The following is a 26,210-nucleotide window of genomic DNA, read 5'->3' as shown; positions in this document are numbered from 1 at the left end:
TAGTAGTATTCTCTACTAGGAATCCTAATAATAAATAAATGGTTGGAGCTGTATTACTGACAGCAGCACTTTGAAGAAACTTACTTCTTGCTACTTGGACAAATGGAACTATACTAGTCTTTGTCCATAAAACCTGGTTATTCAGCTCTTCCTATTGATTCTGTGATCAGACTTTCTGTTGCTTGCAATCAAGAAATGCCTCATAACATACTCACTTTGTGGGAACTAGGTATAAGTATAGAGAGTCCCCCAAAACAATATTATATTTCACAAAGTGGAAGTAAAGAATGAAATCTGAGTAGATGCTTTCAGAAAAACCACTAACTTAAGGAAACTTATAATTTACCATTTCAATAAGAAGATTTCTTGCCAGTGCCAATACATAAAGCAAAATTTATTACCAATCCATGAAAACAAAAACCCCCAAAGAATACTTAACTCACTAAAACTACAGTCACCTGACTGGGGTCTCTCACTGTTATGAGCCCATGAGACTTAAAATGTATTACAACTCTTTCATCTAATCATTTCACTAACATCGTTCCTCTAATTGTCAGTTCTTTATCTTTATTCTAGATCATTTTTATAATTTGAAAAGCATCATTTTTTTACCCGAATAAAAATTTCCAATTCAATTTTTCTTCTTTTTTCAATTTTCTCCGCCTCAATCTGGCAAGTGTGACAAATGTACAGATGGTTGACGGCTGGTCCTCCTCCATACCTAATGCATGAAGAATTTAATAAGTATGATAATCTGGAAGTAAGCTGATGTTCTAGGAAATGTGTCCAAGTTTTAGTAAAATGTAAAAACCAAATTATCGTAAGGACCTGATTTTATGTTTTTCAGGGTCGCTGATTTTATCAGTTTATTGACTTACTGATTCATCTGTATTTCAACTTTCCCTTACAGCTACTTTTGTTACAAAATATGTTTGTTGCAACAACATAAAGTAAAAGAAGTGGCTGTCAAAAGTTAGCATACAACATATAAATCTTAAGTTATACACAGCCACAGTTTAAATCAAGTTTTAATTAGAAGGAGGCTTCCCCTGGACACTAAGTAAGAATTCATAGAATGAATTATTGTCAATATTTAAGAAAACTATCACGGCATACTTTTAGAGATACAGACTATCAGAACATAAAACTTAGAATTAATTATCTATACTAGGGCCACACTAGCCACAAAAGTCTCTCTACTCACACTTCAGAGTGAATAAATGAAAGGAAGAAGGGAATATTCCACATAAGCAACATATAGCACAGGGAGCATATACAAAATAATCCAATCTCCTTTTAACGAATTTCACAAACTGATTTCCACAATACCATATTGTCTGATTTAAAAAACAAACCTGCTATATAGGTTATCCCAAATGTTCTGAGGCAGCATCAATACCAGGTCTTCAATATAACTAGCTTTTCGTGGAGGAACACCTAAAAAAGTTTAAATGGGTCTGTCTCATTCTTAAATTCCTTTATATTACTTTTAACTGATTAATCACTGGCATTTTTTCCAATCATTATTCTTAAAAACTCTCCCCAAAAGGTTAAAAATTAAGTATAAGAGTATGTTCCTAAAGATGAACATATTTCTTGAAATAGAGAAAAATAAGTTAACCAAGACTGAAAGAGAGAAAAATAAGTTAACCAAGATGTTCAAGTACTTAACTTACATAAATTTTTACTAAGCCTTGACTATTGGGGCAAGCCAGAGATAAATCAGAGACAATCTTTCCTTCATGGAGCTTATGAGCTAGCAGTAGAAATGAAGAATTTATATGAATAACCATAATAAAAGGCAGGCACAGATAAATGCCATAAAAGGATTATAGGGAGATTCGGAACCGGAAGAGACTTAAGTTAGTAGCTCAAGTAGGGAAAGAATAAGAGAAAAATTCACATACAGAAATATTTTCAAGGTTTAGATTTCTAAATCCAATACAGGACATTTCTACTATCTCTTGTGGTTTCACTGCAAAAATAATTAATTAATGAGAATATCAAGTCTTCAACCATGAAATTTAATTAAGGTGTAACACTAAGGTTGTCATGGGAACAAGCACTAACACAGTCAGTCACAAAGGCATAAATTACATTTAGCAAATAACTGCATGAGGTTTTTTTGTTAAACTCCGAGTACATTTTCATAGTTAGGAAAAGAGCCAGCCATTCATTTAGACACAAGGGAAAAGAGCCACGGATACAGTTGGAGCTGCATGTCTCTCAGCTGAGAAAAATGATGGGCAATAGGAGTGTTCACTGCACCATAATTACCTGTTATGCATCTGTCTTTACTATGAAATTAAAGCTATGCAAATAGAAATAGTGTTTCTGGTATTTTCAGGCTCTAGCACAGGGCTTGGAACAGGTACTCAGTAAATATCTGTTCTATGAAAAGGCTACAGATTGCCTATAATTAGAAGAAAAAGCTAATTTCTGAAACCATAGCAAATTAAACGCATTTAAGTTGGAATGTAGATGGGGAAATGGAAAATAAATGGAAGAGGAAAATTCTTGGCTCTTTCCTTATTTGTAAATTATTTAACAGCAAATCCCTACCACTATTTTCCATTACAGAGTTTCTTACCTCCATGAATACAGAGAAAATCATTATTTGAAATAGGGCCAGGTTCAGCAAAGGTCTTAAATTTATTTAGCCACTGTCGAGAAATATAAAACTGAAGGAGACTTGGTTCCATTATGTTCAACAAATTTGATATCCTCCGCCTCTCTTTTTGTGCTTCTTCACTGCTCTTCCTATTAAGGGACAGTGATTCATTAAATTCAATATGCATTTTACTCCGTTAGATTAGTAAGTGGATTTTTCTGCTCACTTATTAGACTTAGCACACACATTAACACAGTCATCCCTCTATATCCGTGGGGGATTGGTTCCAGGACCCCTGCAAATACCAGAATCTGTGGATACTTAAGTCCCTTATATAAAATGGTATAGCATTTGCATATAACCTATGCACAGCCTCTCATATACTTTAAATCATCTCTAGATTACTTATAATACCTAAAAAATATAAATGCTATGCAAACACTGGTAAATACAGCATAAGTGGCATGTAGATAGTTACTGGTGTGCAATTTTAAGTTTTGCTTTTTGGAACTTTCTGGAATCCTTTTACCCCCAATATTTTCAATATACCGTTGGTTGAATCCTTGGATGTGGAACCAATGGATATGGAGGGTGGACTGTACTGTGAATCTTGTTAGGTCTTGAAAATTATTCATGAGAAATATACTTTGTTCCACCCTGCCCCCACTACATTACACACTCTAGGGATGACACTATATCTTAACTACTAGTTAAGATATAGTATCTATAGTTAAGATCTATAGTATCTATAGTTAAGATACATATCTTAACTACTAGTATCCACATAATTATTGCTGTAGAACAGAAATTCAAATGATTGTTAATAAGATCTAAACAGTTAATCTGCTTTCCTGTTTTAGTAGTTATTACAATCTTTTAGAAGATACTAAAAGGTACCAAGGATTTATTTTTATATTAATACCTCCTTTTTTTTAAAATTTTTATTTTGGCCATGCCACGTGGCATGCAGAACTTTCCCGACCAGGGATTGAACCCATGCCCCCTGCATTGGAAGCGCAGAGTCTTAACCACTGGACCACCAGGGAAGTCCAATACCTCCTTTATCAGCTATGTTAGGAGAAAATTTCGTTCTTAATTCCTACTGTCAGTGCCTAATTTTTAAAATTAAAACCAGTCTTTCTAAAACAAAATATATTCCTTTGCCCTTCAACTAAATGACTTAACGTTCTCTTAACAAAAGATCATTCTGCATGCAACCTTTCACTTTTACTCACATAATGAAATGAGTGTAAAACAATTTCTAATCTTTACTCAGAAATCCACTTTGAAAGTCTTAGAAGTCAGTGTTAACCTCAACATGAGATGTTCTGTCATATTTGTCAAAACAGCCTATCCAGGAGAGTTATTTCCTCACCTGTAGAAGAGAACATAAGCTTCTGCATTTTGTACAGTAGATTCTGAAACTTCAGTGACACTTTGGTCATCAAATTCATACCAGAGATTATTTAAATTGTTACGGCAGTAGGCAATATAGTGTCCACCTGAATTTAAGCAGAAAAAATTTAAATAATTTCAGTAATAAAAAGATATAGCAAGAACTATCTTTGTATTTTTTTCCAGTAGGTACCCTTACCACCACCACTTGAGGAAATGAAAATCAGGACAGAGAACGTAATCTTGAAAACCCAGTGTAAAAATAATCATGTTAAAGTCCTTATTATTTAGCTTTACATAAAACATAATTTCCAGTATTTTAAACTTCAGAGTAAAATTATTCAATTTCCTAAAATTTCTGACATGTTTTTAATAACAAAAATAAAATAATTAATAAAAATCTACTTTTATACTTTTTTCTTTTGTTCAATCAGGTCTTGTTTAAGAGATCAATTCAGATGTTTCTTTTTTTTTTTTTAATCTAAAAACATATGTCAAACTTGGATACTTACTACTTGCAGTTCCATGGTGACAAATGACAGACAGAAGATCATAGGTAACAATTTGAGCTGGACTATCTTTAGCAAGAAATGGCTGAAGATCCAGGCCTTCCAGTGGAAATGAAACATGGGTACTGATTTTGGTGGAAAACATCAGTTCATGTCTGAATCTTTTAAGATGGATGCACAAAATCTTTTTAAAAGAGAAATGTAGGATTATTTAAAATTCTACTGTTTCATATGCTCAGTAAGAGTCTATTAAATATACATATTGTCAAGATTAAACATTATCCTGCAATTCTGATAACTTGATTCCAGAGATGTTAAAATGTGGAAATGATGAAACCTGGTACTTCCTAAGTTCATAGCTACTGGATTCTCCAATTTTACACTTTATACCTGCAAGACTCTACAGTATCTGACTAAACTGTGTTCAACACAGTTTTACTGCTAAGGGCACTTACTTGGTATGCAACTCAGTATTTTAAAAATGGATAATCTTAATAGGGTATACACAGCCACTGGTCAATAGAACCATTCCATTCTTCAACCAAAGCTAAAGAATTTACTACACTGTGTTATATTAATGCCTTACCTATCACATAAAATAAATTAAATTGTGATAAAGCCCATACCTCAGGAAACTTTTGTACTTTACAAAACTTTACTCCATTCCTCAATCTAAGGGGTGAAAAGAGAAAACCAATTTTAATAAACCTGTTTCCCATACAAATCTACAAAACCTTCAGTATTTTCAAATATACAGCAAAATCTTTTAGAAAATGCAGAAATAAAGGTATCAGACTAAAAATGCTTACTACTGAATTATACACTACCAATTAAAAAATACTAATAAAACACTGGAACCCCTTATTGTAAAAAAAATATTTAAATTAAGATATCAGTAATAAAAATTTAGAGTTGTTTAATTCTTTGATGAAAATCTTCTATCTATGGCCTGGCTATACCTTTATAACATTCAGATATCACATAAAACTGGGTAAAGTAAAATCCCAATTTTATAGAATTGGTTGGTCAGGTCAATATATTACAACCTTTATTCCTAAATGTGAAAACAAATAACTTAAAATAGAGTGGTTATTATTAATAATCAAAAAAAATTTTTTTTGGCCACACCAGACGGCTTGTAGCATCTTAGTTCCCCAACCAGTGATCGAACCCGGGCCCTCGGCAGTGAAAGTATAGAGTCCTAACCACTGGACTGCCAGGGAATTCCCAATAATCAATATTAATTTATACTTGACAGATCTCTACTTTGGATTCTGGGGTAGATGCAAGTTATTTTCCATCTTTCCATCTTCTGTTTTTCCAAGAAAGATTCCCCCTCTGGGCCAACTCTGTCTTTGGCTATCAGCTGTGGCTTAAAGGACAAACTGATAATAAGTACTTTCCAATTCACTGGAGGTGTATTTTTTTCTAGAAAGTACAAGGCAGCTTTTCTTCCTTATTGACCTAACAATATACTATTCCTTTTTGTGATGAAGAAGACCAACAGCTGCAGATCAACATTTCCCTGGGTTTTTGACAAAAGCCAGAAGTTTGTATTATGAAGACTCTATTAATAGATCTTATTCGGAGGCCATTATTTTTCTATCAGAGAGATTCAGAAAAATTTCCCAGTTCACTCTACCTCAGACATATTTGCTTTCAATTCTCCATTTACTTTTCTTTTTTAACTCATCAACAAGAAGCCTTAAAAGCCTAAACTTATTACAAGATAGAAAAAGGCAGCTAGTAGTAGATATAAAGAAATAAATCATACTTTTCTTAACTGTCATTTTTATTTGGCCCTCATACAGCAAGTAACATTACAGATGGTATAACCTTTCTGAATTTTACACAAACTTGAAACTATGTACCTTTATAGTCACTTTCACTTCCTAAATCTAGCCTGTTAAGGTGGTAAACCAGAAAAGAATATTGCGTTATTTACGATGACAGCATTAACCTATGTAATAAAAATGTATGTTATATATCCTAGTATATATTTACAACATATTTGGAAAACATTTTATGCAAAATTACATACTTATTTTATATCTTAAAATACACTGTCACATCTTAGCTAAGCCTATTAAATTTGTTAAATTTTTAACCTCAGATTTGTTTTACAGAACAACCATTTTTCACTAAGACAAAGCTTACTGGCCTTTATACTTTTCTAAATAAAACGGAAAATTAACCCCACATGCCCAATTCAAATTACCAAGAAAAATACCATTTAAAATACAAAACATGCAATTGAAAGCATTGCCAATGACACTTACTTTTTGCATTTTTCACAACTGTACATATTGTCACCTGAAAACAGAACAGATCTGGTCATTCCTCTCAAACTAAAAGCAAGTTATTTTCTTTTGGTTCTGCAATTCTTTGAGCTTGTGATGCTGAACCCATAGAACAGTAACACAAGGCTCACATTTTTTAGTCTCTCTTCAAGTCAGCACGTTTACCAAACCTACAACACCCTTTACCTGCTCTTTTTTCAACCTTGAAGGCGTATCTCAAATAACATCCTGTATACTTATTCACTCAACAAAATTTACTGACTGCTTGTTATATGTCCAAGCAAGGTGCTGGACACACAAAAATAGTGAAGGCTTGGATCTTAAATACTATGCAGAAATTCAGACTAATCCAGATATACAAGTAAGTGTTTTATATTATGGTTGAATTTTCTCTTTTTTCAATCCCAGAGAAGATTTTAGAAACTTCAAATACCATATTGTTTAGTACTATAGGAATTTGTATCAATTATTTCAGGATATTATTTATAGTGTTTATGTTGTCATGGTAGATACTGGCACTGTGGCAATATGGGCAAATACTATTTGAGCTGCCTCAAAACTCAGCTTTGGGCTTCCGTGGTAGCGCAGTGGTTAAGAATCCACCTGCCAATGCAGCGGACCCAGGTTCAAGCCCTGGTCCGGGAAGATCCCACATGCCGCGGAGCAACTAAGCCCATACGCCACAACTACTGAGCCTGCGTGCACTCTAGAGCCCACGAGCCACAACTACTGAGCGCACGTGCCACAACTACTGAAGCACACGTGCCACAACTACTGAAGCTTGCGTGCCTACAGCCCGTGCTCCGCAACAAGAGAAGACACCGCAATGAGAAGTCTGTGCACCACAACAAAGAGCAGCCCCCGCTCGACACAACTAGAGAGAGCCCGCGCACAGCAACGAAGACCCAACACAGCCAAAAATAAATTTTTTTAAAAACTCAGCTTTTATGAATACATTCTATATTTAGTCCCACTAGTATTTTAGATCACTCACAACAGTTTAGCCATAGATGAAAACTATTTCGTATTTCTTACCTTTTAGTTCATCTCTGGCGAAGAAGGCAGCAAGACAATCTTGCAAGGTTACTATTGGACCCCAAAACCAGCTAGGGACACATGAGACAACAAACCTGAAACATTATTGATAGAAAAAAAGAAAGGAAATGTTCTGCCAGTACAGCAGAAACAGCAGTTTTAACAATCAACTAATACAAAGAAAACACATACATACCTCTTCACATATTCCATGAAAAAAGCTATCCACCCTTGTGGAGCATATGCTTCGCCACATGATCCTGCTTTGATTATAGATGTTGGATGACTTGATGAATGCAGCTTAGCAAGGTCTTCCTTGCCAGGAATCGGCAAGGACAGATCTTGAAAGGTCTCGAGGGTTACAGACACCTAAAATTGTTTTGTGTTTTAAGAATGGGATGAAAATAATCCAGCACAAACATTTGAGGATAGATTTTAGATGGCAAAGATCAAAGCAAATTATAATAAGAAAAAACAAACTTTTTATACAGTAATAACAAAGCTAAAATAGTAATAACGAAAGCAAAATTGCTTTGTACCAGGTGCTGTTCTAAATTTAATTTTCACATAAACCTTATGAGGTAACTACTAACATCCCCATTAGTCAAGGACATTGCAGTAAAGAGAAGTATCTCACACAGGGCCACTGTAGCCTGAGGTCCAAACTGTTAAGCACTACTGCATTTATTTTTGAAAATGACCTCTAGTGATAGTTTTTAAATGTAGCTTAAAAAAACAAGATGCGAAACCTAAACAGCTGAAAACATTTCAGGATAATTCCATTAAAATATCTGGCACCAGGGCTTCCCTGGTGGCGCAGTGGTTGGGAGTCTGCCTGCTAATGCAGGGGACGCGGGTTCGAGCCCTGGTCTGGGAGGATCCCACGTGCCGTGGAGCAACTAGGCCTGTGAGCCACAACTACTGAGCCTGCGCGTCTGGAGCCTGTGCCCCGCAACAAGAGAGGCCATGATAGTGAGAGGCCCGTGCACCGCGATGAAGAGTGGCCCCCGCTTGCCAAAACTGGAGAAAGCCCTTGCACAGAAACGAAGACCCAACACAGCAAAAATAAATAAAAGAGAAGCCTCTTGTCAGATTTCAAGTGATAAAAAAAAAAAAAAAAAAAAAAAAATATATCTGGCACCAAAGTAGCCTACATTAAGATAACCCTATTGAAAACCCTTAGATCTGACTTAATTCTAACATGATAACTGAAAACTTACTTTGGTTTTCTTTTTTTTTCTTTTTGAGATAGGCCATTTTACATTCATCTTAATTATATTCATCACTGCACTGAAGTAAAAACTGTTCTTAAGAAAACCTCTAGGAAACTCAGGAATTTAGAGGTATTATTAAAAATCTCATGATGATTTTAATTCATGCTCTTGTTTATGAACCTGATACTACTTTTATTATCTGAATCCAAACTTAACATGGGAAAATATTTACAAGCCATACAACCAAGTGGAGAATATACGTACATAGCCTTGTGCCTGTGAATAACAACAGTTTCCTACTAATTTCATCAGCCTTGGGAGAATACACGTGTGTTACAAATTCTCGTTGCTGAGCAACATATCTCCTTTGTATGTGACCAGAGATGAAGAACTGAGTTAATTCTTCCTGCTAAATGCATGCCTGTCCAGTGACAGGTCAAGACCCATCCTTAAATCAGTATGTTACTATTGCTTCCAAAAAACAAGTTCTACTCCTAGAATCAATTTATACTTCTGCAAACACAAGAAATACATGTATAATCATCAACAACGAGAAGAAATTAAACTTTCACACCATTTTGTCAGGTTTTTTTTTTAAAAGAGCATTTGACAGAAATTTCCTATGTATTATAATTCTTTCATACTCACCCTATCACAAGTCAGACACTGCACTGAACTAATGATTGTTCCATCAAATATGTCTGAAATAACACTTCGGTATTTCTTGTGCTGTTTTTTTCTCTTTGGAGATGATGCAGACTGAGCTAGGATTGAAAAACAAGTATAGAAATTTTTTTTATAAATCAAAGTAGTTCCCTTATCATTTTTTTCTGAAATCTTTTAACAGCAAAATTACTATGCTGAAGAAATTTGTCAACATACCACTCAAAAGCATTACCTAAAGAAAACACATACACACAAAAACAAAACCTCAAAGAGAAACCATGATGAGATAGAAAGTATTCAGCTTCCCATCTTGACTTCAACCAGAATAGTTTTGCTTTTACTTATTTGTTTTTGCTTCCAAGTAAGGCTTTATTTGAAGAAAGGATTCTATTAAGCTTTGAGAGTTCTTTATATATTCTAGATACAAGTCTTTTGTCAGCTATGCGATTTGCAAATATTTTCTTCCAATCTTATCTTTTCATTCTCTTAATGGTGTCTTTTGCCAAGAAAGATTTTAATTTTTTTCTTTTACGGATCATGCTTTTGATGTCTTTGATGTCTTTAAAGAATTCTAACACAAGGTCATGAAAACTCTTATAAGAGTTTTACAGTTTTACATTTTCTAATACCGGAACTCTCATACATAGCTGGTCGGAAAGCAAAATGATACAGCCACTCCGAAAAACTATTTCATACAACATTAAGCATAAAACTAACATAAAACCCAATAACCCCACATCCAGGTGTTTACCCTAAACAAATGAAAATTTATGTTCATACAGAAACCAGTACTTAAATGTTTATAGCAACATTATTCATAATTGCCAAAAACTGGAAACAAATCAAGTGTTTGTCAGTGAGTGAATAAACAGTAGTACAGTCACACAATGAAATACTACTCAGTAATAAAAAAGAACTATTCAGACCTGTGACATGACTATCTCAAATTCATTATGCTAAGTGAAAGCAGCCTATTTCAAAAGACTACGTCTGTATGATTCTATTTATATGACAGTCTGGAAAAGGAAAAAACAAGAGAAATAGAGAACAGATTCATAGGGCTGGAGCTTTGGGAGGAGTAGTGGGGTGGTCTGGTAGTATAAGGGAATTCTTTGGGGTACTGGAACTGTTCTATATTCTGTTTGTGGTGATGGTAACAAACTATGCATGTGTTGAAACTCAGACCCCTACACCAAAAGAGTGAATTCTGTTGTATGTAAATTTCTGCCCCCCCCACAAATTTTAAATCATGGTTGTGTGAAACTATGCTGTCAATTTTAAAAGCCTGAATAATATTTCATAATTAACATTTTAAACTATCAAAGCAAAGGAACCTGAATAACTGAAACTTCTACCTTTTTTATGTGTGGGTGCCAATCCTGGCCACAAACTGCCTGATTTCGGAGGGCTTGCTGATAAACGTGGGTTAACACCTTCACTTGATGGGAGGGTCTGTGATGTAGACAGCTCATTCAAATGGACATCAGTAATATATTCTGTAATATTTAAAATTTGTATTATTACCTTAAATAGTAAAATTATTCCACCTGTCAAATAAAGCTTTCTTCATCTGAGATTTTGAACATAATTCACATTAATAAATGTCAGGTAAAATACCTGATAGACACTAGGCTTGCTAAGCAAACTAACAGTGATTTTTCCCCCTAGGAATCTAATTAATGTTTATAACACATTACTGTTGTAGGCAATCCAGAAAGTGTGCAAATATAGTGTGGAAATATAAAGCCAAAGAGGATCATATTTGTCCTAAATTAGTATTTAAAAAACAAAAGCAATTTAGGGCAGTTTTTTAGAAATCTTTAAAACCATATAGGAGAAGAAGAGATTATCCTCCCAAACTGACATAGTAAGCAAAATCTAACAAGAAATTTAGGCATAAAGTAATTATAAATTATTTTACTGTGTTATAAACGGAAATAAAACTCTCTGTCAGAAAAAAACAGCTTTTTTGGAATTAAATTATGAATCAAGGAAATATAAGCTCTATGAGAGCTATCGTGATTAGCTGTTGGATTCCTAGTACATAACATATATTCCAGGGCAAGAGACTGCTCAAAAAGCATTTGAGTGAAGAAAAGAGAATTGTACATAACAGACCCTGAAACAGAATGATTTCAGGGATTTTTCCAGATAATGCAAAATAAATGACTTTTATTACTTTCACAGAGGCATTTCTCATTATCCCAACCATGACTAAAAGCAGATTGCATAATATTGAGGGAAGAAAGAGGAGGAGACTCGCTCTAGCCTTTCAGAAGGGAATAAAGTTAATATCATCTAGGTCAGGGATTGGCAAATGATTCCTGTAAAAGACGAGATAGTAAATATTTTAGGTTTTGCGTGTCATATATGGTCTTTGTCACATTTTTCAATCAGAAAATGTAAAAGCTCAGATCCCTGATCCAGGTCATCAATTAGTTACTAATTGTAAGAATAAACTTGCTATGGAACAATAAAGAACCAATATGTCAAGTAATCAGGCTTAATCAGGCATTTGATGAGGAAAGGCTAGATAGCAGACGGCTAAGTCTTTCAATACTGAAATTTCACGTATCTATTGACTAAACAACTTCTAACCACATCTAAACTTCTAAACATAACATCAGTATAATCAAGAAGCCTAACATGTTTTCCTGACTAGAAGGCATTTATGCACTGCACATGGGTGAACCACAAGTATTCCTGTGGTTAAGGAAATATCCTTCTCCAGAAAAAATGTGGGGTTCAAAAACGTAAGTAAATTGTTTAGTAGTTCCTACTCTTCAGTAATTACAAAAGATAAATTTTTTATGTTCCTTGTCTGCCACTTATTTTTAGGTCAGAGAATCTGAACCTCTGATGGTTTAATTTTATGTGCTTTGGAGAATTAAATACCACATTAAGCTAACCCAAGTTAACCCTAGAAGAAATAAATGTAAAATGCAAAGCAACCTAGCTCAACTATCTTTCATTTGGCCACTTGCTCTTTCCCAAAGGAACAATGACATGTATTACAGTATAATCTATCGTAACACGGTTCATTATAGTTAATTAAACTCCTATGCCAAACATATACCAAGTATTTCGTAGCTGATATGACTCCAATGACAGGGTCTACAATTTGGATTATTTTGCTATTTTGCAGATCTCAACTGAATCTGCTTTAAATGACATTAACTTAACACTCACATGCAAATAGTACTAAACTCTACTAGTTAGAAAGCCCAAAAGTAACATCTATTTAATACCCTTTCTTTTAATTAGTATGGTTGAACTATAATGTCATAAACTACACAAAAAATATTAAGCTAAAGCTATTAATTATTCTATTTCATTTTTATTATGCTAGATATAAATTGTGTACATTAACATGTAAATTAGAAATGTATTTTAAAGTCACATGTCAGGCTAATTCCGCTCTCCCCCATATCAGAAAATGGTAAAATTACAAATATCATCTTAAATATAAACACATTGTGCACCCTTTGTCTAAAAATGAAACACTATCATTTGCAAATTATAAAAACTGTCACCTGAAGCTCTGCTGTGTATTTGCACTTTGACAGTTTCCTGATTGTTCAAGTCAACTGTTTCAGACACAGAGTCTCTATCTAAGTCTCCTTCAGAATTCGCTTTATTAATCTTATTGCACATCTTCTCTTTTTGCCAATCTTTTGACATTTCTGAATTGTTTTCATCATCCTGAATTAACATTGTTGTTTCATTATTATCTTCAGAAAAGCTTCTAGACCCATTTTCATTTTCAGCTTTATCACTGCTGCTACAAGATTCACAAGATTGAAAATCTGCATCTGACTGGCTCTTGTCTTCCTCCATGGTCTCCTCAGTCATTATAGTTTGAGGATCCTCTTCTACTTCCATGACCTGTTCTTTCAGTTCTTCATGAAGCAGATCCATTAAACATCGAAGGAATTCTTGAGCATCCTAATATATAAGCAACATAGATATTACCATTTCATTAAAAATACATGTATGTAGAAATGAGAAAATATACAAAATGTGGTTAGCAACTGATTTCTAAATGTGTAGCATTATACTAAGGAAATACAACTTTGTAGACATAAGGTATTGGAGGGATAGGAAGAACTAAGTTCTAAAAAGTTATGTAGGGCTTCCCTGGTGGCGCAGTGGTTGAGAGTCCGCTTGCCGATGCAAGGGACATGGGTTCGTGCCACGGTCCGGGAAGATCCCACATGCCGCGGAGTGGCTGGGCCTGTGAGCCATGGCCGCTGAGCCTGCGCGTCCAGAGCCTGTGCTCCGCAACGGGAGAGCCCACAACAGTGAGAGGCACGCGTACAGCAAATAAATAAATAAATTAATTAATTAATTAAAAGTTATGTAAATAAAACAAAAGTAATTAAAAAAACTGAATATGTATTTCAATTAAAGCTAAAAAAAACAATAAACAACAGCAACAAAAAACTGAAGATGATCTGGAGGTCAGCTTTAGTACTGCTGCTATTTTAAAAAACTTGAGGTGTAAGGATTTGCCTTATCTGACAATAAGAATTCAGAGAGACATCCTAAATTCAAGTATAAGTTTGGCTTAAAACTAAAGCTTTATCCAATTTTGCACTCTAACTCAAAAATCCTTGATCAACCTAGAATGTTTATTGAAAATACTAATTCGTAGGCCCCAACTTATGTCTACCAAGTCTCTGTGATCCAGGAATTTGCAACAGAAAAAGTTAACAGAGAACAGGTATTGTTTTGAAAAAGAAACATATGTGAGGACCAGGTATTAACATGAAAAAACATTATATAAAGTACAATAATTGAAACTGCCATTGGTATCAATCCAAAAAATTACAGGTCGATGAAACAGATTAGAAAGCCCAGAAATAGACCTTATTATACATTAATGTAAGCATAAAAATTAATAAAGAAGAAACTTTTAAAACCAGATAAGAGAATTCTTAAATCTGTAGCTTCGTACAATTTGTTAGCTGTTTGTGAAAAATTAAATTTGGATTATATTGTAATGTGAAATAAATGACACATGTCTAAAGAATTTTTTTTAATTAAATCAGAAAATACAGAAAATACAGGTAAAATCTATCTCTGGATGTGGAACTTTTCAAAGCTAAAAGCGCTAGAATATACTGACATATTTAAACACCCCCAAATTTAAAATTTCTAGAAAAATATGAAATTAAGAGAAATGTGGAAAAATGTAAGCCAAAAATATGATATGGGATTATTCTTAGAATTGCAAATGAGTATATAATAGCATAATGCATAATAGTGTTTTGCAAATGTATTGAAGATTAATATTATGAATAAAAAGCAATAAAGACATACCTGCTGAGAATACCCCCGAAATGTTGGATTTACAGTTTTAATTCCTTGAAACAGATTAGTAGGCACAACAAATCCTGGCCTGAGGAAGAAAACATTTTTAGGAAGAAATCTGTGATTTTTAGTTTTTATTTTAGAAATGAGCAATCAGGGACTTCCCTGATGGTCCAGTGGTTGAGAATCCACCTTCCAATGCAGGGGACACGGGTTTGATCCCTGGTTGGAGAACTAAGATCCCACATGCAGCGGGGCAACTAAGCCTGCGCTCCACAACTAAGGAGCCCGCGTGCCACAACTAAAGATCCCGCATGCCGCAACTACAGAGCCCAAGTGCTCTGGAGGCCATGCAACACAACTAAAGAGTCTGTGTGGTACAACTACTGAGCCCACATGCTCTGGAGCCTGCGTGCCACAACTAGAGAGAAGCCCGTGTGCGCAATAAAGACCCGACACAACCAAAAATAAATAAATAAATATTTTTTTTTTAAAAAAGAAAAAAGAAAAGAAACGAACAATCAAAAATTCAAAGAGTTAAACTGAGAAGTATTTGTGTTTCAAAAAATCATTCAAAATTGCCCAGTACTGGGACTTCCCTGGTGGTCCAGTGGCTGAGACTCCACACTCCCAATGCAGGGGGCCCAGGTTTGATCCCTGGTCAGGGAACTAGATCTCACATGCCGCAACTAAGACCCGGCACAGCCAAATAAAATAAATAAATATTTTTTTTACAAAAAAGAGGGCATGTGTGGTGGTGGTGGGATGAATTAGGAGATTGGTGTTGACATATATACTCTAATATGTATAAAATAGATAACTAATAAGAACCTGCTGTATAAAAAAATAAAATAAAATTTAAAAATTAAAAAAATATATATGTATACAGGGACTTCCCTGGTGGCGCAGTGGTTAAGAATCCGCCTGCCAATGCAGGGGACATGGGTTTGAGCCCTGGTCCGGGAAAATCTCACATGCCGCGGAGCAACTAAGCCCATGTGCCACAACTACTGAGCCTGCGCTCTAGAGCCCACAAGCCACAACTACTGATGCCCGCGCGCCTAGAGCCCGTGCTCCGCAACAAGAGGAGCCACCACAACAAGAAGTCCGTGCACTGCAACAAAGAGTAGCCCCTGCTCACCACAACTAGGAAAAGCCCACGCACAGAAAAGACCCAACGTAGCCAAAAATAAATAAATTGATGAATTAATTTTTTAAAAAAGAAAAAAAGATTGCCCCTTCATTTAAAAAAGAAAACACAGTGAGAAAAAAAAAGAGAGAAAAACAACAAAAAAAAATTGCCCAGTATTATGCTTTACAGGTTCATCAAAATAGCTTATTTTTGATATTTAAGCTACGTAATTTATTGTTTTCCTCCCCAATGAAATGATTATGCTCTATTATATGATTTTTCCAAAAATACTTATAATTACTTAAAATATTTTAATTACTTAAAACTCCTGGGATAAGTATATCTAGTACACTATCTAAATAAAAATTTTAAACCAGCCATCAAATACTCATGAAAACAAAAATGAAAAGTAAACCAGATGTGAGATTTAATCACTCAAAATTCTGTACTATGACACTTCTGAAGTTTAGTAAACTTCCAAGAATATTAAGTTTATAGTTTCAGGGCAAAGAAGCTTAAACGTAGCAGTTAAGGGTTAGTTCTAGCTATGCAGTAAGAACTTAGAAATGTTAGAACCCTTGGCAGCAATGGTAGTAATACCCAATAGGGATAAATGACAAGAGAGAATTCTGTCTCTTGAATATTAGAAATGTGAATGACATATACCTTCACATCCCAAAATAATTCATTAAAACAATCTTTTCCTAGCATACTGAAATGACAGTAATAACAAATTTTTAACTTCAAGAAATACTCTTTAGTAGAGAGTCAAACATCTCAAAGAAAACTGAAGCGCTTAAGAATATAAGAATATGAAAGCTTTGGTGATTGTTTTCTTAGGAGAAAGGCTGGGCAGTTCTTAGGAACCATTAAATGCAACTTTCTGAATAGTTCTAATACAAAATATTACAGCAAACAATTATTTTTCTAATGCTACACTTAGAGCAAATAAACATAAGCAGAAAAAGAAACATTCACATATGCCTCTATGGTCTGATTTTAGCATTGGGAGAATGCCTACTCCTGAACTGAAAGTCAAAAGTGTCAGTAACAGCAGCTTTAACAGTTCAACATTTTACCTCCAGTCCAGATATTTCATTTGGATGTTCATTTTCAAATATAACATGCCCAAAACTGAATGTCTCAAGTCTGTCTACTTTTTACAGCTCTATAAAGGCACCTGCAAATGTTTAATATTTATGAAATTCATTTTAAAATATAATAATGAAAATAAACATATTAAGTACATACCTGCTTTTATGCCACAGCTCTGTCATCAGTTTGAGATAACTTTTACAAATAGCTGGTTTCTTATCTGTTCGGGCTAGTCCTCCACAATCAAGAAAAAACTGTGTCAAAGGTGGGCTAGTTTAAAAAAAAAAAAAGTTAGAGTCACAGCTTAATACTGATTGATTTCTAGTCATTCAATGAATTGACAGCACATAGAGCCCTGTATCTGTTACTTCTTTGCCCCCTTTTACAGCTTCACATTCTTTCCTTCATTATCTTGCTCAACCCATCAAATCAGATTTGACCCACCACAGAGTCCTCAATGCTGCCAAATCCAGTAAACACCTTTCATTTCCCCCTCAGTAGCATTTGCCACAGGTGGTTTACCCCCGTCTCTTGACCAATGTAATACACTTTTTTACTTTTCTTCTTGACCTCTCTGGTAACTCTTTTCCCTCTTTATTGTTTTTTCTGCTCTTACCAGGTATCTAACTATCACGGTTCCTCAGGACTTGATCCTATGACTTTTCATCTCTTCCCTGGGTGACTGTCTGCAGAACATTCCATACTGCACCCACCTACTTCACAGGACTATTAATTAAGAAAAAAAACTAATTGCTTTATTAGAGACTTTCCACCTACAGAAAAATATAAAATATTTTCCTAGGACCTCTGAACTAAAACTGATTTGAGGAATTAATTAGTTCAAGCTCCTCATTTTCTAGATGTAAAAACAAATAACTTCCTCAAAGACATACAACCACCTAGGGTCTGAGCCAGGACCAGCAGTCTTAGGAAACTAGAGGCACGATCAAAGCAACCCCATTGGGACAACAATGGATTATGTCCCAACTCAGTTTCTTGCCTACTCTACCTTAAGAGTTACTCAACAAAAAAGAGGAAATAACTTTTTCAGGAATATTTACACATTTAGGCTTTAGTTAATCCAGATAATTTTTAAAGTGGGGGCATTTCAGAAAAGGGAGGGAGGCAGCACTATGTGTTGAGAGGGGTGAGGGAAGAGGTACAGCAAGGATTTAATGGGATCCTGTTGGCTAGGGGAATTGAATATAATTGTCACCTCTTTCCCATATTACTATTAATGTATATGTCTTTCTTTTCTCCTCTCACTCCTTTTTTCTGAGTGTAATACAACAGCATGGTTTTCTGCTCCAAGAGTAACTCTATTATTTTTTTTTAAATAATTTTATTTTATTTATTTATTTTTGGCTGCACTGGGTCTTTGTTGCTGTGCGTGGGCTTTCTCTCGTTGCAGTGAGTGGGGGCTACTCTTCGTTGCAGCGTGCGGGCTTCTCGTTGCGGTGGCTTCTCTTGTCGCGGAACACAGGCTCTAGGCTCGCAGTCTTCAGTAGCTGTGGCACGTGCGCAGGCTCAGTAGCTGTGGCTTGTGGGCTCTGGAGCACAGACTCAGTAGTTGTGGCACCCAGGCTCAGTAGTTGTGGCACACGGGCTTAGTTGCTCCATGGCATGTGGGATCTTCCCAGACCAGGGATCAAACCCGTGTCCCCTGCCTTGGCAGGCAGATTCCTAACCACTGCACCAGCAGGGAAGTCCAAGAGTAACTTTAAAAAACTATACTAACAAAATTAATTTCTCTACTTACCAATTGGAAAGAGCCTGCAAAGCTGCATTCATATAACAAGTATTTCCAATATTTTTCAAACCTGTAAGACCTATTAAGAAAAATTATAAGCTATGTCATCATTCAATAATGCAATGACTCAATTTTATGAGTGTTCTCTGAATATGTAACTAGGTAATTATTATGGTTCCCAAACTATGTTAAGGAAATACAAAATACATTACAGAAATACAAACAGCAACTTGAATAACTCAAAGAGGTCAGACTTACACCAAAGTGTTAATTTTCAGAAAATTATTTAAATATATCCTTAAAGTGTTAAGATTCCCTTACATAAACTATAAAACAGAAAAGTCTGTACTAAACTATACAGATAGTTTATACTAAGAACTGTGGGCTTTAGTAAAGTGATGCCAGAGAAACGAAGCATCAAAGTTGTCAGTTTGCTTTTTCACAGATACAATTTTACTAGGTCAAATTTCAGAATTTTTTTTTAAATACAATTACTTCATTGATTTCTTACAATCACATACTGCTAACTAGCATTACTTCCACTCATGCATCATTAAAAACAAAAGGATAGTCCCTTGGTATTTTCAAGTGATGCATAATACAATAAATAAACAAAAGTTAGAACTTAAAAATGCATCCTGATTAATTATGTAAACTGATAATTTTTTTAAAAAAGCATAACCGATAATCTGATTTCTAGAATTTTTTTGGTAATTATCTTCTGATCATCTCTAGATTTTGAAATTTTCACATGATACAATTTCCTAAAGAAATGGACAGTAGCATACAAAGGAGTGTTACACAGGAGAATTATTTTTTTTATTTTTTCGGTACACGGGCCTCCCACTGCCATGGCCTCTCCCATCACGGAGCACAGGCTCCGGACGCGCAGGCCCAGCGGCCATGGCTCACGGGCCCAGCCGCTCCACGGCATGTGGGATCCTCCCAGACTGGGGCATGAACCCACGTCCCCTGCATCGGCAGGCGGACCCCCAACCACTGCGCCACCAGGGATGCCCCAGGAGAATTATTTTACCTCTTGCCTTAAGTTCATCTTCTTCTTCCACTTCTATGTCCAGATCATCAAATACAGCAACCAGAGGAGTTTTTAATGTTGTGTTACTGGGTATTTTAAAATCCTTGATAACAGAAAAGATAGCAGACTTGAACAAATCCTTAGGTCAAAATTTTTTTTTAATTTGTTCACAGCTTATCTGTAGACTTCTACAATCTCTCCTGATACTTGTTACTAAAGTTATTTTGCATCCCTTTAAGTGTATGAAACAGTTTTAAATATTTTTTTAAATTCCAATATTAATTCCTGAGAATTGTATTAACTCAAGAGGTTGCAACTGGTGACTTGGTCAAAGGCTAGTCCACACTGTGGACAAAAGGACAAAAACTGAAACAAAAGCAAAACTTTGAGCTAATATTTTAAAAATTGGGTGAGCTCACATAAAAATCAAATTCTGCAAGTTCTCTTCTAATAGCAGAAGATCAAAGTACACTGAACCCATTCAGCAACCATCAGTGGGAGGAGGAAACTGAACAGCAGAATGTACTTAGCACGTGCTCTGGTTCTCCAACTTATTACAGCCTATTCCTCTTCTTCAAGGCATGAATATATGCACTTATACCCACCCACTTTATACATTTACTTTACTTTCCTGGCATCTGTAGATACTAGATATTTGGGTAGGCCCCATATTCTCACTTTGGTGTATTGAAATACAGAGAAGTAGAGCAGCTTTAAAAAAAAATCATTCAAAATCTCACCTCCTACAAAATTGTTTGAAAAGTCTTAATGACATTTGAATGGTTTCCAATACTGTTATTCTATAATTAATGTTCTGATGAACTGGGTTCAAACACCCTGTAAATTTTATACTGCTAAAAAAATCTGTACAAATAACTTTTTTTTTCTTCTGAGTAATTTCTTCAACAATGGGATCATCAGGAAGTTGTATGAAATTAAATTCATGCCTTTTATGTGTTATAAATATAACTCATCAGAAAATTATTTACAAGCTATCAGAAAAGTATCAGTATACTTATTCAACTAAGAGTTTGCAATCATAATCTACTTGGGCAGAAATGGCAGATAGCTGTTTTAACCTACTTTTCTTTAGTCAGTGATGATTATTTTCTCGATGTGTTTTAATCTGTATTTCTTCTTTGTGAACTATCTGTACTTATTCTTTAGATTATTATAAATTGTTATCAGTTCCTCATGTGATTAAACTTTTAATTATCACATTTTTGTTAATAGTGTTAGAGGGTTAAGGCAAAGTTATTTTCAAACTACCATGGCATTCAAAAAAACCCCAAAACCACGTTTTTGAATGATAAATAGGTATCAGTGGGAGAAACAGTAATGATGGTAATTTATGAACTAGAGTTATTCAACTATGAAACTAGAAATGCAACAAGTATACCTTGTCTAAAATCTAGTCACTTTAAGTTATATAAGTGTGAGGCAAGCAAATTTACTGTCACAAATATCTACCATCAGAATGTGATAAAAAGATACAACACAAAAAATCTTAAGAATTGGTATCAAAGAACACAATTATAGAAATACAATGTGATTTCTATAACACAGAAGGAAAAAACTCACTGATGTGTTAATTAAACCATACAGACCAAATGATGATAAGACGCCAACTATTCTTATTTTTTTCATTCCTTTTCCTATTTTTTCCTTTTTGGGTAGGGGGGAGCACGCTGAGCGGCAGTCAGGATCCTAGTTCCCCAACTAGGGATCGAACCCGTGCACCCTGCAGTGGAAGCGCGGAGTCTTACCCACTGGAGGGCCAGGGAAGTCCCTCCCTTTCCTATTTTTAATAGAACTAGAAAGTCTCAATATTAAGTGACCAATCTTTGCAAGCTTACATATCTTTTGTAACCAAACACTGATGTTAAGCTTTAATGTATACTATCTGGTTTTCAATAAATTAGTAAAATGTTTATAGCAATATACATGGGGGTGAGGCAGGGAGGGAAATTAGGAAAAGAGAGCTGAATTAGGGCCTATCAAAGAAGACCCATCACCTCTCCTAGAATCAGACTGGCTAGAAAAAGAAACACTATTTAAACCAGCTGCTTTTTTAAGTTTTTAAAACACATCAGGTGCTTTTCCATCCTCAGACAGGTATGGGCTTCAATTTCACTCTAATCCATCACTCTACAAAAGAACAAAGGCAAGCTTCGGTGTTTCATTTGAGGAAAAAAGGCACAATACGGAAATTTTTTAAAGTACAGGTGAAGTAGGGCTCTTTTAGATTTCAGCTACATGACAAATTCTGAAATTATTACCTGAAAATATTTGATATTTTAATTACACAGATTTAGATTATTACCTGGACACTATTTTCTTGTGCTTGGTGAAGTGGTTTTACATGAGGTAATGAAGGCTGAGTTCCTAGTTTTCTATCCAAAAATACTTCTTTGCTGCAAGCATAACACCATACTCGAAGAGTGGTAAGGTTCACAGTTAGATAATGCTTTGTCTCCTGTATAATTTCATGGGAGAGAGAGAAGAGGAGCCAAAATTATAGTTGAAAACCTTTCAAAAGATCACAGAAGATAAACTGCTGGCCTTTGATGAATAACAATATACTCAAAAGAGAAAATTTAAACTGGAGCACCAGAAAACCATTTTTTAGATAAATTGCTAATGCATAGTGAATAGTAACAATATCTAAGCCTACTCCAAAGGTTATTCTATTGTCATTTTTCACCACTATTCATTATAAAGATAAACACAAGAGTTATTATAAGACTCTGCTTTGCAGTTAGCAAGTAATCATAATACAAGAAAATTGACAATAGCACAGTTAACTGTTTCAGGAGATCAGAATGGCAAAAGAATTTAAATGACATGAATCAAAGCACAAAACAGCTCAAGCAATAGTGAATATGATCTTGGATATATGAAACTCCAGCCTTTTTCAATTCTGCAAGAGAATAATGCCCTATGGACAATGATCTGAGTATTTTCTCAATTCTCCCAAGAATGGTACATAGTACCACCATTCTAGATGCACCGAAGAGAAGTAAATTAACTATGTACCATGATGCCTGAGAGCCTTAATTAATTCTCTTGAGGAACCCTGGTTGAGAACAGTTAATGCTGTAGAGATAAATATGAACAAGACAGTTCATTCTCAAGAAAATGTATAGTTTAGAATGGGAGCTCTATCTAATCTGTAAAAGAAGCATGCCAGAATTACACACAAGCACCAAACAACCAGGGTGACGTAGAAAGGGGACTCCAGTAAGCAGGATGTAGAGAAAAAGATATATGAGTTGAGACTTGAAGTCAGCCAGGCCCTGTCATAGCCTAGGCTTCTATTCTTGACTTCAACTTCCATATACTACTAATATCTTCAGCTACCACCTCCATACATCTGGAGGTACGTTTCTTAAATCACTACTCTCTTAATTACAACCTCTTTCTAATATTGATCTTAGCAATTCCACTCCCCACCTTTTTATAAGCTAAGATTTAACTTGTTTATTAAAAAAAAAAAGAAAAACATACAAAATTTTGAATTACAACTTAATGTTGTATTTGCTTTCCCTTTCCTTCAGGCTCTCTTTAAAAAACATCTTGCACGAGATATGGGAACATATGTATATGTATAACTGATTCACTTTGTTGTAAAGCAGAAACTAACACACCATTATAAAGCAATTATACTCCAATAAAGATGTTAAAAAAAAAATCTTGCACGAAATTTTTCTACATACATACCTGAGAATGTATGGTGCTATGATCTACTTGTGATTCACCACAACCAACATATGAACATCTATTCTATAAATAATTATATAAAAAGGAAAATTAAGTATTTTATAACATGTAAGTTTATAATAATAGCATTACAATTACATTTACAATGAATTTCTGATCACATGGTTTAACGGAAAGATTAAATGACTCCCCAAGTCAGTTATTTTAACCAAAAGGTACTAGGCACAAAAGAATATAACCGGAATATTTCTAAGCTAAAAGATATGTCTCTGCTAATAAAAGGTGAGGATAAAATATTTTAGTGATTTACGAAACTCTGCAAAAAGCACTGTAAGTTAAAGCCCAAAGTTTAAAGTTTAATTTTTATAATTGATAATGATTTTCTTAAAGTATGTTCATTTATGAAGTCCTCTAAGTGTCAGAAAAATCTTCTAGTTAACCTAATTCAGATATAAATTTTTATATCAAACTTTTGAGAAGAAACATACACATACCTCCAGGCATGCCCAAAGGTTTGGTCCTCTGACTTTACAATCCTGACAAGAACCCTATGAAAGGAAAATCACACAGACAACATTACCATTACATAAATACAGCCAAATATATACATTCACTAATATCATATATAAAAAATTTGGATTCTCGAACATAGAATACTGCAGTAATTTATAGAAAACGCATATTTGGGAGAAAAACGAATATGATTTTTTAAAGGAAGAAAAAAAGCCCTCTTTCTTACATGAGATTTTTGTATTAAATCTTCTTTAGTTATTTCACCAACTGAATCCAAATGCGGACAATGACCTCGAAAAGCTGACATTTTGTTAGAAATGTTTTCCTGTTTCTCAAGGCTTTCCAAATGAGGTAATACCTACAGAAAAATTGACCAGAAAAGTCAATTTTAAAAGTGCTAATATATTAAAAATTATTAAAAGATAAAACAAGAAGCATACATGTTTATAAGTTTGCCCTACAAAAGTGTATATTTTCAAATACATCTTGGGTACTTTCACAATTGAAGTTAATTTCAACACTGGAAGTTTCTCTACTAATAAATAATCATTTTATTAAAATTGATACCTATGAGTCAATGTAAGTTTGTTTCTCCATTACTTTTGCTGCTTTTTCCCCTTCTCCCATTTCACTTTTTAGAGGTAAATAAAAGGGAAACAAATTCAGGTTATTCAATTTAAGTATTTTTATCCCCTTATTTTTCATTGAAAAAGATTAACCCTTAGGCTAGAATTGGAATTGAAAAGAAAAAAAATTCAAATGGAAACCTTCATTTTCACACTAGCAACAGCCCACAGATGATACAAATGAAATAGTTTGGTATCCTAGCAATAAACCAACATAGTCACTTTATATCAGTTTCTCAACCCTGGCACCACTGACACTTCAGGCCAGATAATTCTCTCTTGTGGAAGGTTGTCCTGTACATTTTAAGATAGTTAGCAACATTTCTTCTTCTACCCACTAGATGCCAGAACACCCTCACTACTACCACTCTGAGCTTTGACAACCAATGTCATTAGACAGTGTAAAATTATGTCCTCTGGGGACAAAGTCATCCCAGGTTGAGAACCACATTATCATATGATCCTTCCAACAACATTGAGATAGGCACCATTATTATCTTCATCTGCATATAAGGCTAATAAGAGAAGAAAACCTGAGTTCACATTGTTAACATAGGATTCAAACTAGGATTCAAACTAGGATTTGAATCCACCTATATATCTCATAGGTAAGAGCCGAGGACTCTAAAGTCAAATAGATCTGAGGATAACAGTAGGTGCTGAATGTCATACTCCTACCGTAAGGTTTAAATGAGGTAGTACATGTCACATGTGTAGCACATACTACACATACACATAAAACTTTATTAGGCACTCTGCATCATCCCTTGAGGTTTTTTTATATGACCAGTAAAGGTCTCAGACCTCCCTCCCCTATGAGATAACCATTTTAAGACTGAGGTAGTTTCCCAAATCAATAATTTTCCTAACATTCTTCAGGAGTTTCCTCAATTCCATTAAAGTAAACAGAAGGCAAAGTATTTTGCAATCTCAGTGAACTTAATTTCCTCCAAGACATCACAATGTACTGTAATGTCACTAAATTTTATCTACCTCTACTTTAAATCTTATGAATCACATAGCAAACTTATACACTGCATTCAATGCCCAGATTATCTTATGAATGGTTTAAGTGAGTGATTTCTAAGTAAAAGTCTCAAGTCTAACTCAGTAAGGATTTCTAGGTCTTCTTTGGACTGTACATTCTACCTATCTATCTATCTATCGGCTGCGTTGGGTCTTCGTTGCTGCACACGGGCTTTCTCTAGTTGCAGAGAGTGGAGGCTCTCTTCGTTGCGGTGCGCAAACTTCTCAATGCAGTGGCTTCTCTTATTGTGGAGCACGGGCTGTAGGCA

The 26,210-nt window shown here is 34.8% G+C and overlaps 1 protein-coding gene across 8 annotated transcripts in view; it reads right to left on the bottom strand.

The window, feature by feature from the left end:
- Positions 1-26,210, bottom strand: part of USP33 (ubiquitin specific peptidase 33) — a 62,692-nt gene that overhangs the window by 12,514 nt on the left and 23,968 nt on the right. For 4 of the 8 annotated variants that reach the window (XM_059075100.2, XM_067044057.1, XM_067044084.1 and 1 more), the window contains 20 exons: positions 24,516-24,647; positions 24,271-24,324; positions 23,777-23,839; positions 22,380-22,532; positions 20,057-20,159; positions 19,030-19,099; positions 17,427-17,540; positions 15,053-15,131; positions 13,264-13,675; positions 11,086-11,226; positions 9,713-9,828; positions 8,047-8,219; positions 7,851-7,945; positions 6,795-6,828; positions 5,142-5,187; positions 4,519-4,699; positions 3,987-4,113; positions 2,591-2,760; positions 1,356-1,437; positions 613-721 (listed from right to left, as the gene is read on the bottom strand). In XM_059075100.2, coding sequence (XP_058931083.1) covers positions 613-721; positions 1,356-1,437; positions 2,591-2,760; positions 3,987-4,113; positions 4,519-4,699; positions 5,142-5,187; positions 6,795-6,828; positions 7,851-7,945; positions 8,047-8,219; positions 9,713-9,828; positions 11,086-11,226; positions 13,264-13,675; positions 15,053-15,131; positions 17,427-17,540; positions 19,030-19,099; positions 20,057-20,159; positions 22,380-22,532; positions 23,777-23,839; positions 24,271-24,324; positions 24,516-24,596 — 2,403 coding nt within the window. In that variant the 5' untranslated portion in view covers positions 24,597-24,647. The remainder of the gene's footprint in view (positions 1-612; positions 722-1,355; positions 1,438-2,590; positions 2,761-3,986; positions 4,114-4,518; positions 4,700-5,141; positions 5,188-6,794; positions 6,829-7,850; positions 7,946-8,046; positions 8,220-9,712; positions 9,829-11,085; positions 11,227-13,263; positions 13,676-15,052; positions 15,132-17,426; positions 17,541-19,029; positions 19,100-20,056; positions 20,160-22,379; positions 22,533-23,776; positions 23,840-24,270; positions 24,325-24,515; positions 24,648-26,210) is intronic. The other 4 variants (XM_067044109.1, XM_067044067.1, XM_067044102.1 and 1 more) reach the window with 1 other exon arrangement.

This window comes from Kogia breviceps, chromosome 1 (genome assembly GCF_026419965.1).
Source record: "Kogia breviceps isolate mKogBre1 chromosome 1, mKogBre1 haplotype 1, whole genome shotgun sequence".
Taxonomy (NCBI): domain Eukaryota; kingdom Metazoa; phylum Chordata; class Mammalia; order Artiodactyla; family Physeteridae; genus Kogia; species Kogia breviceps.
The sequence above is the reverse complement of the archived record's forward strand: the minus strand, read 5'-3'. Positions and strand labels throughout refer to the sequence as shown.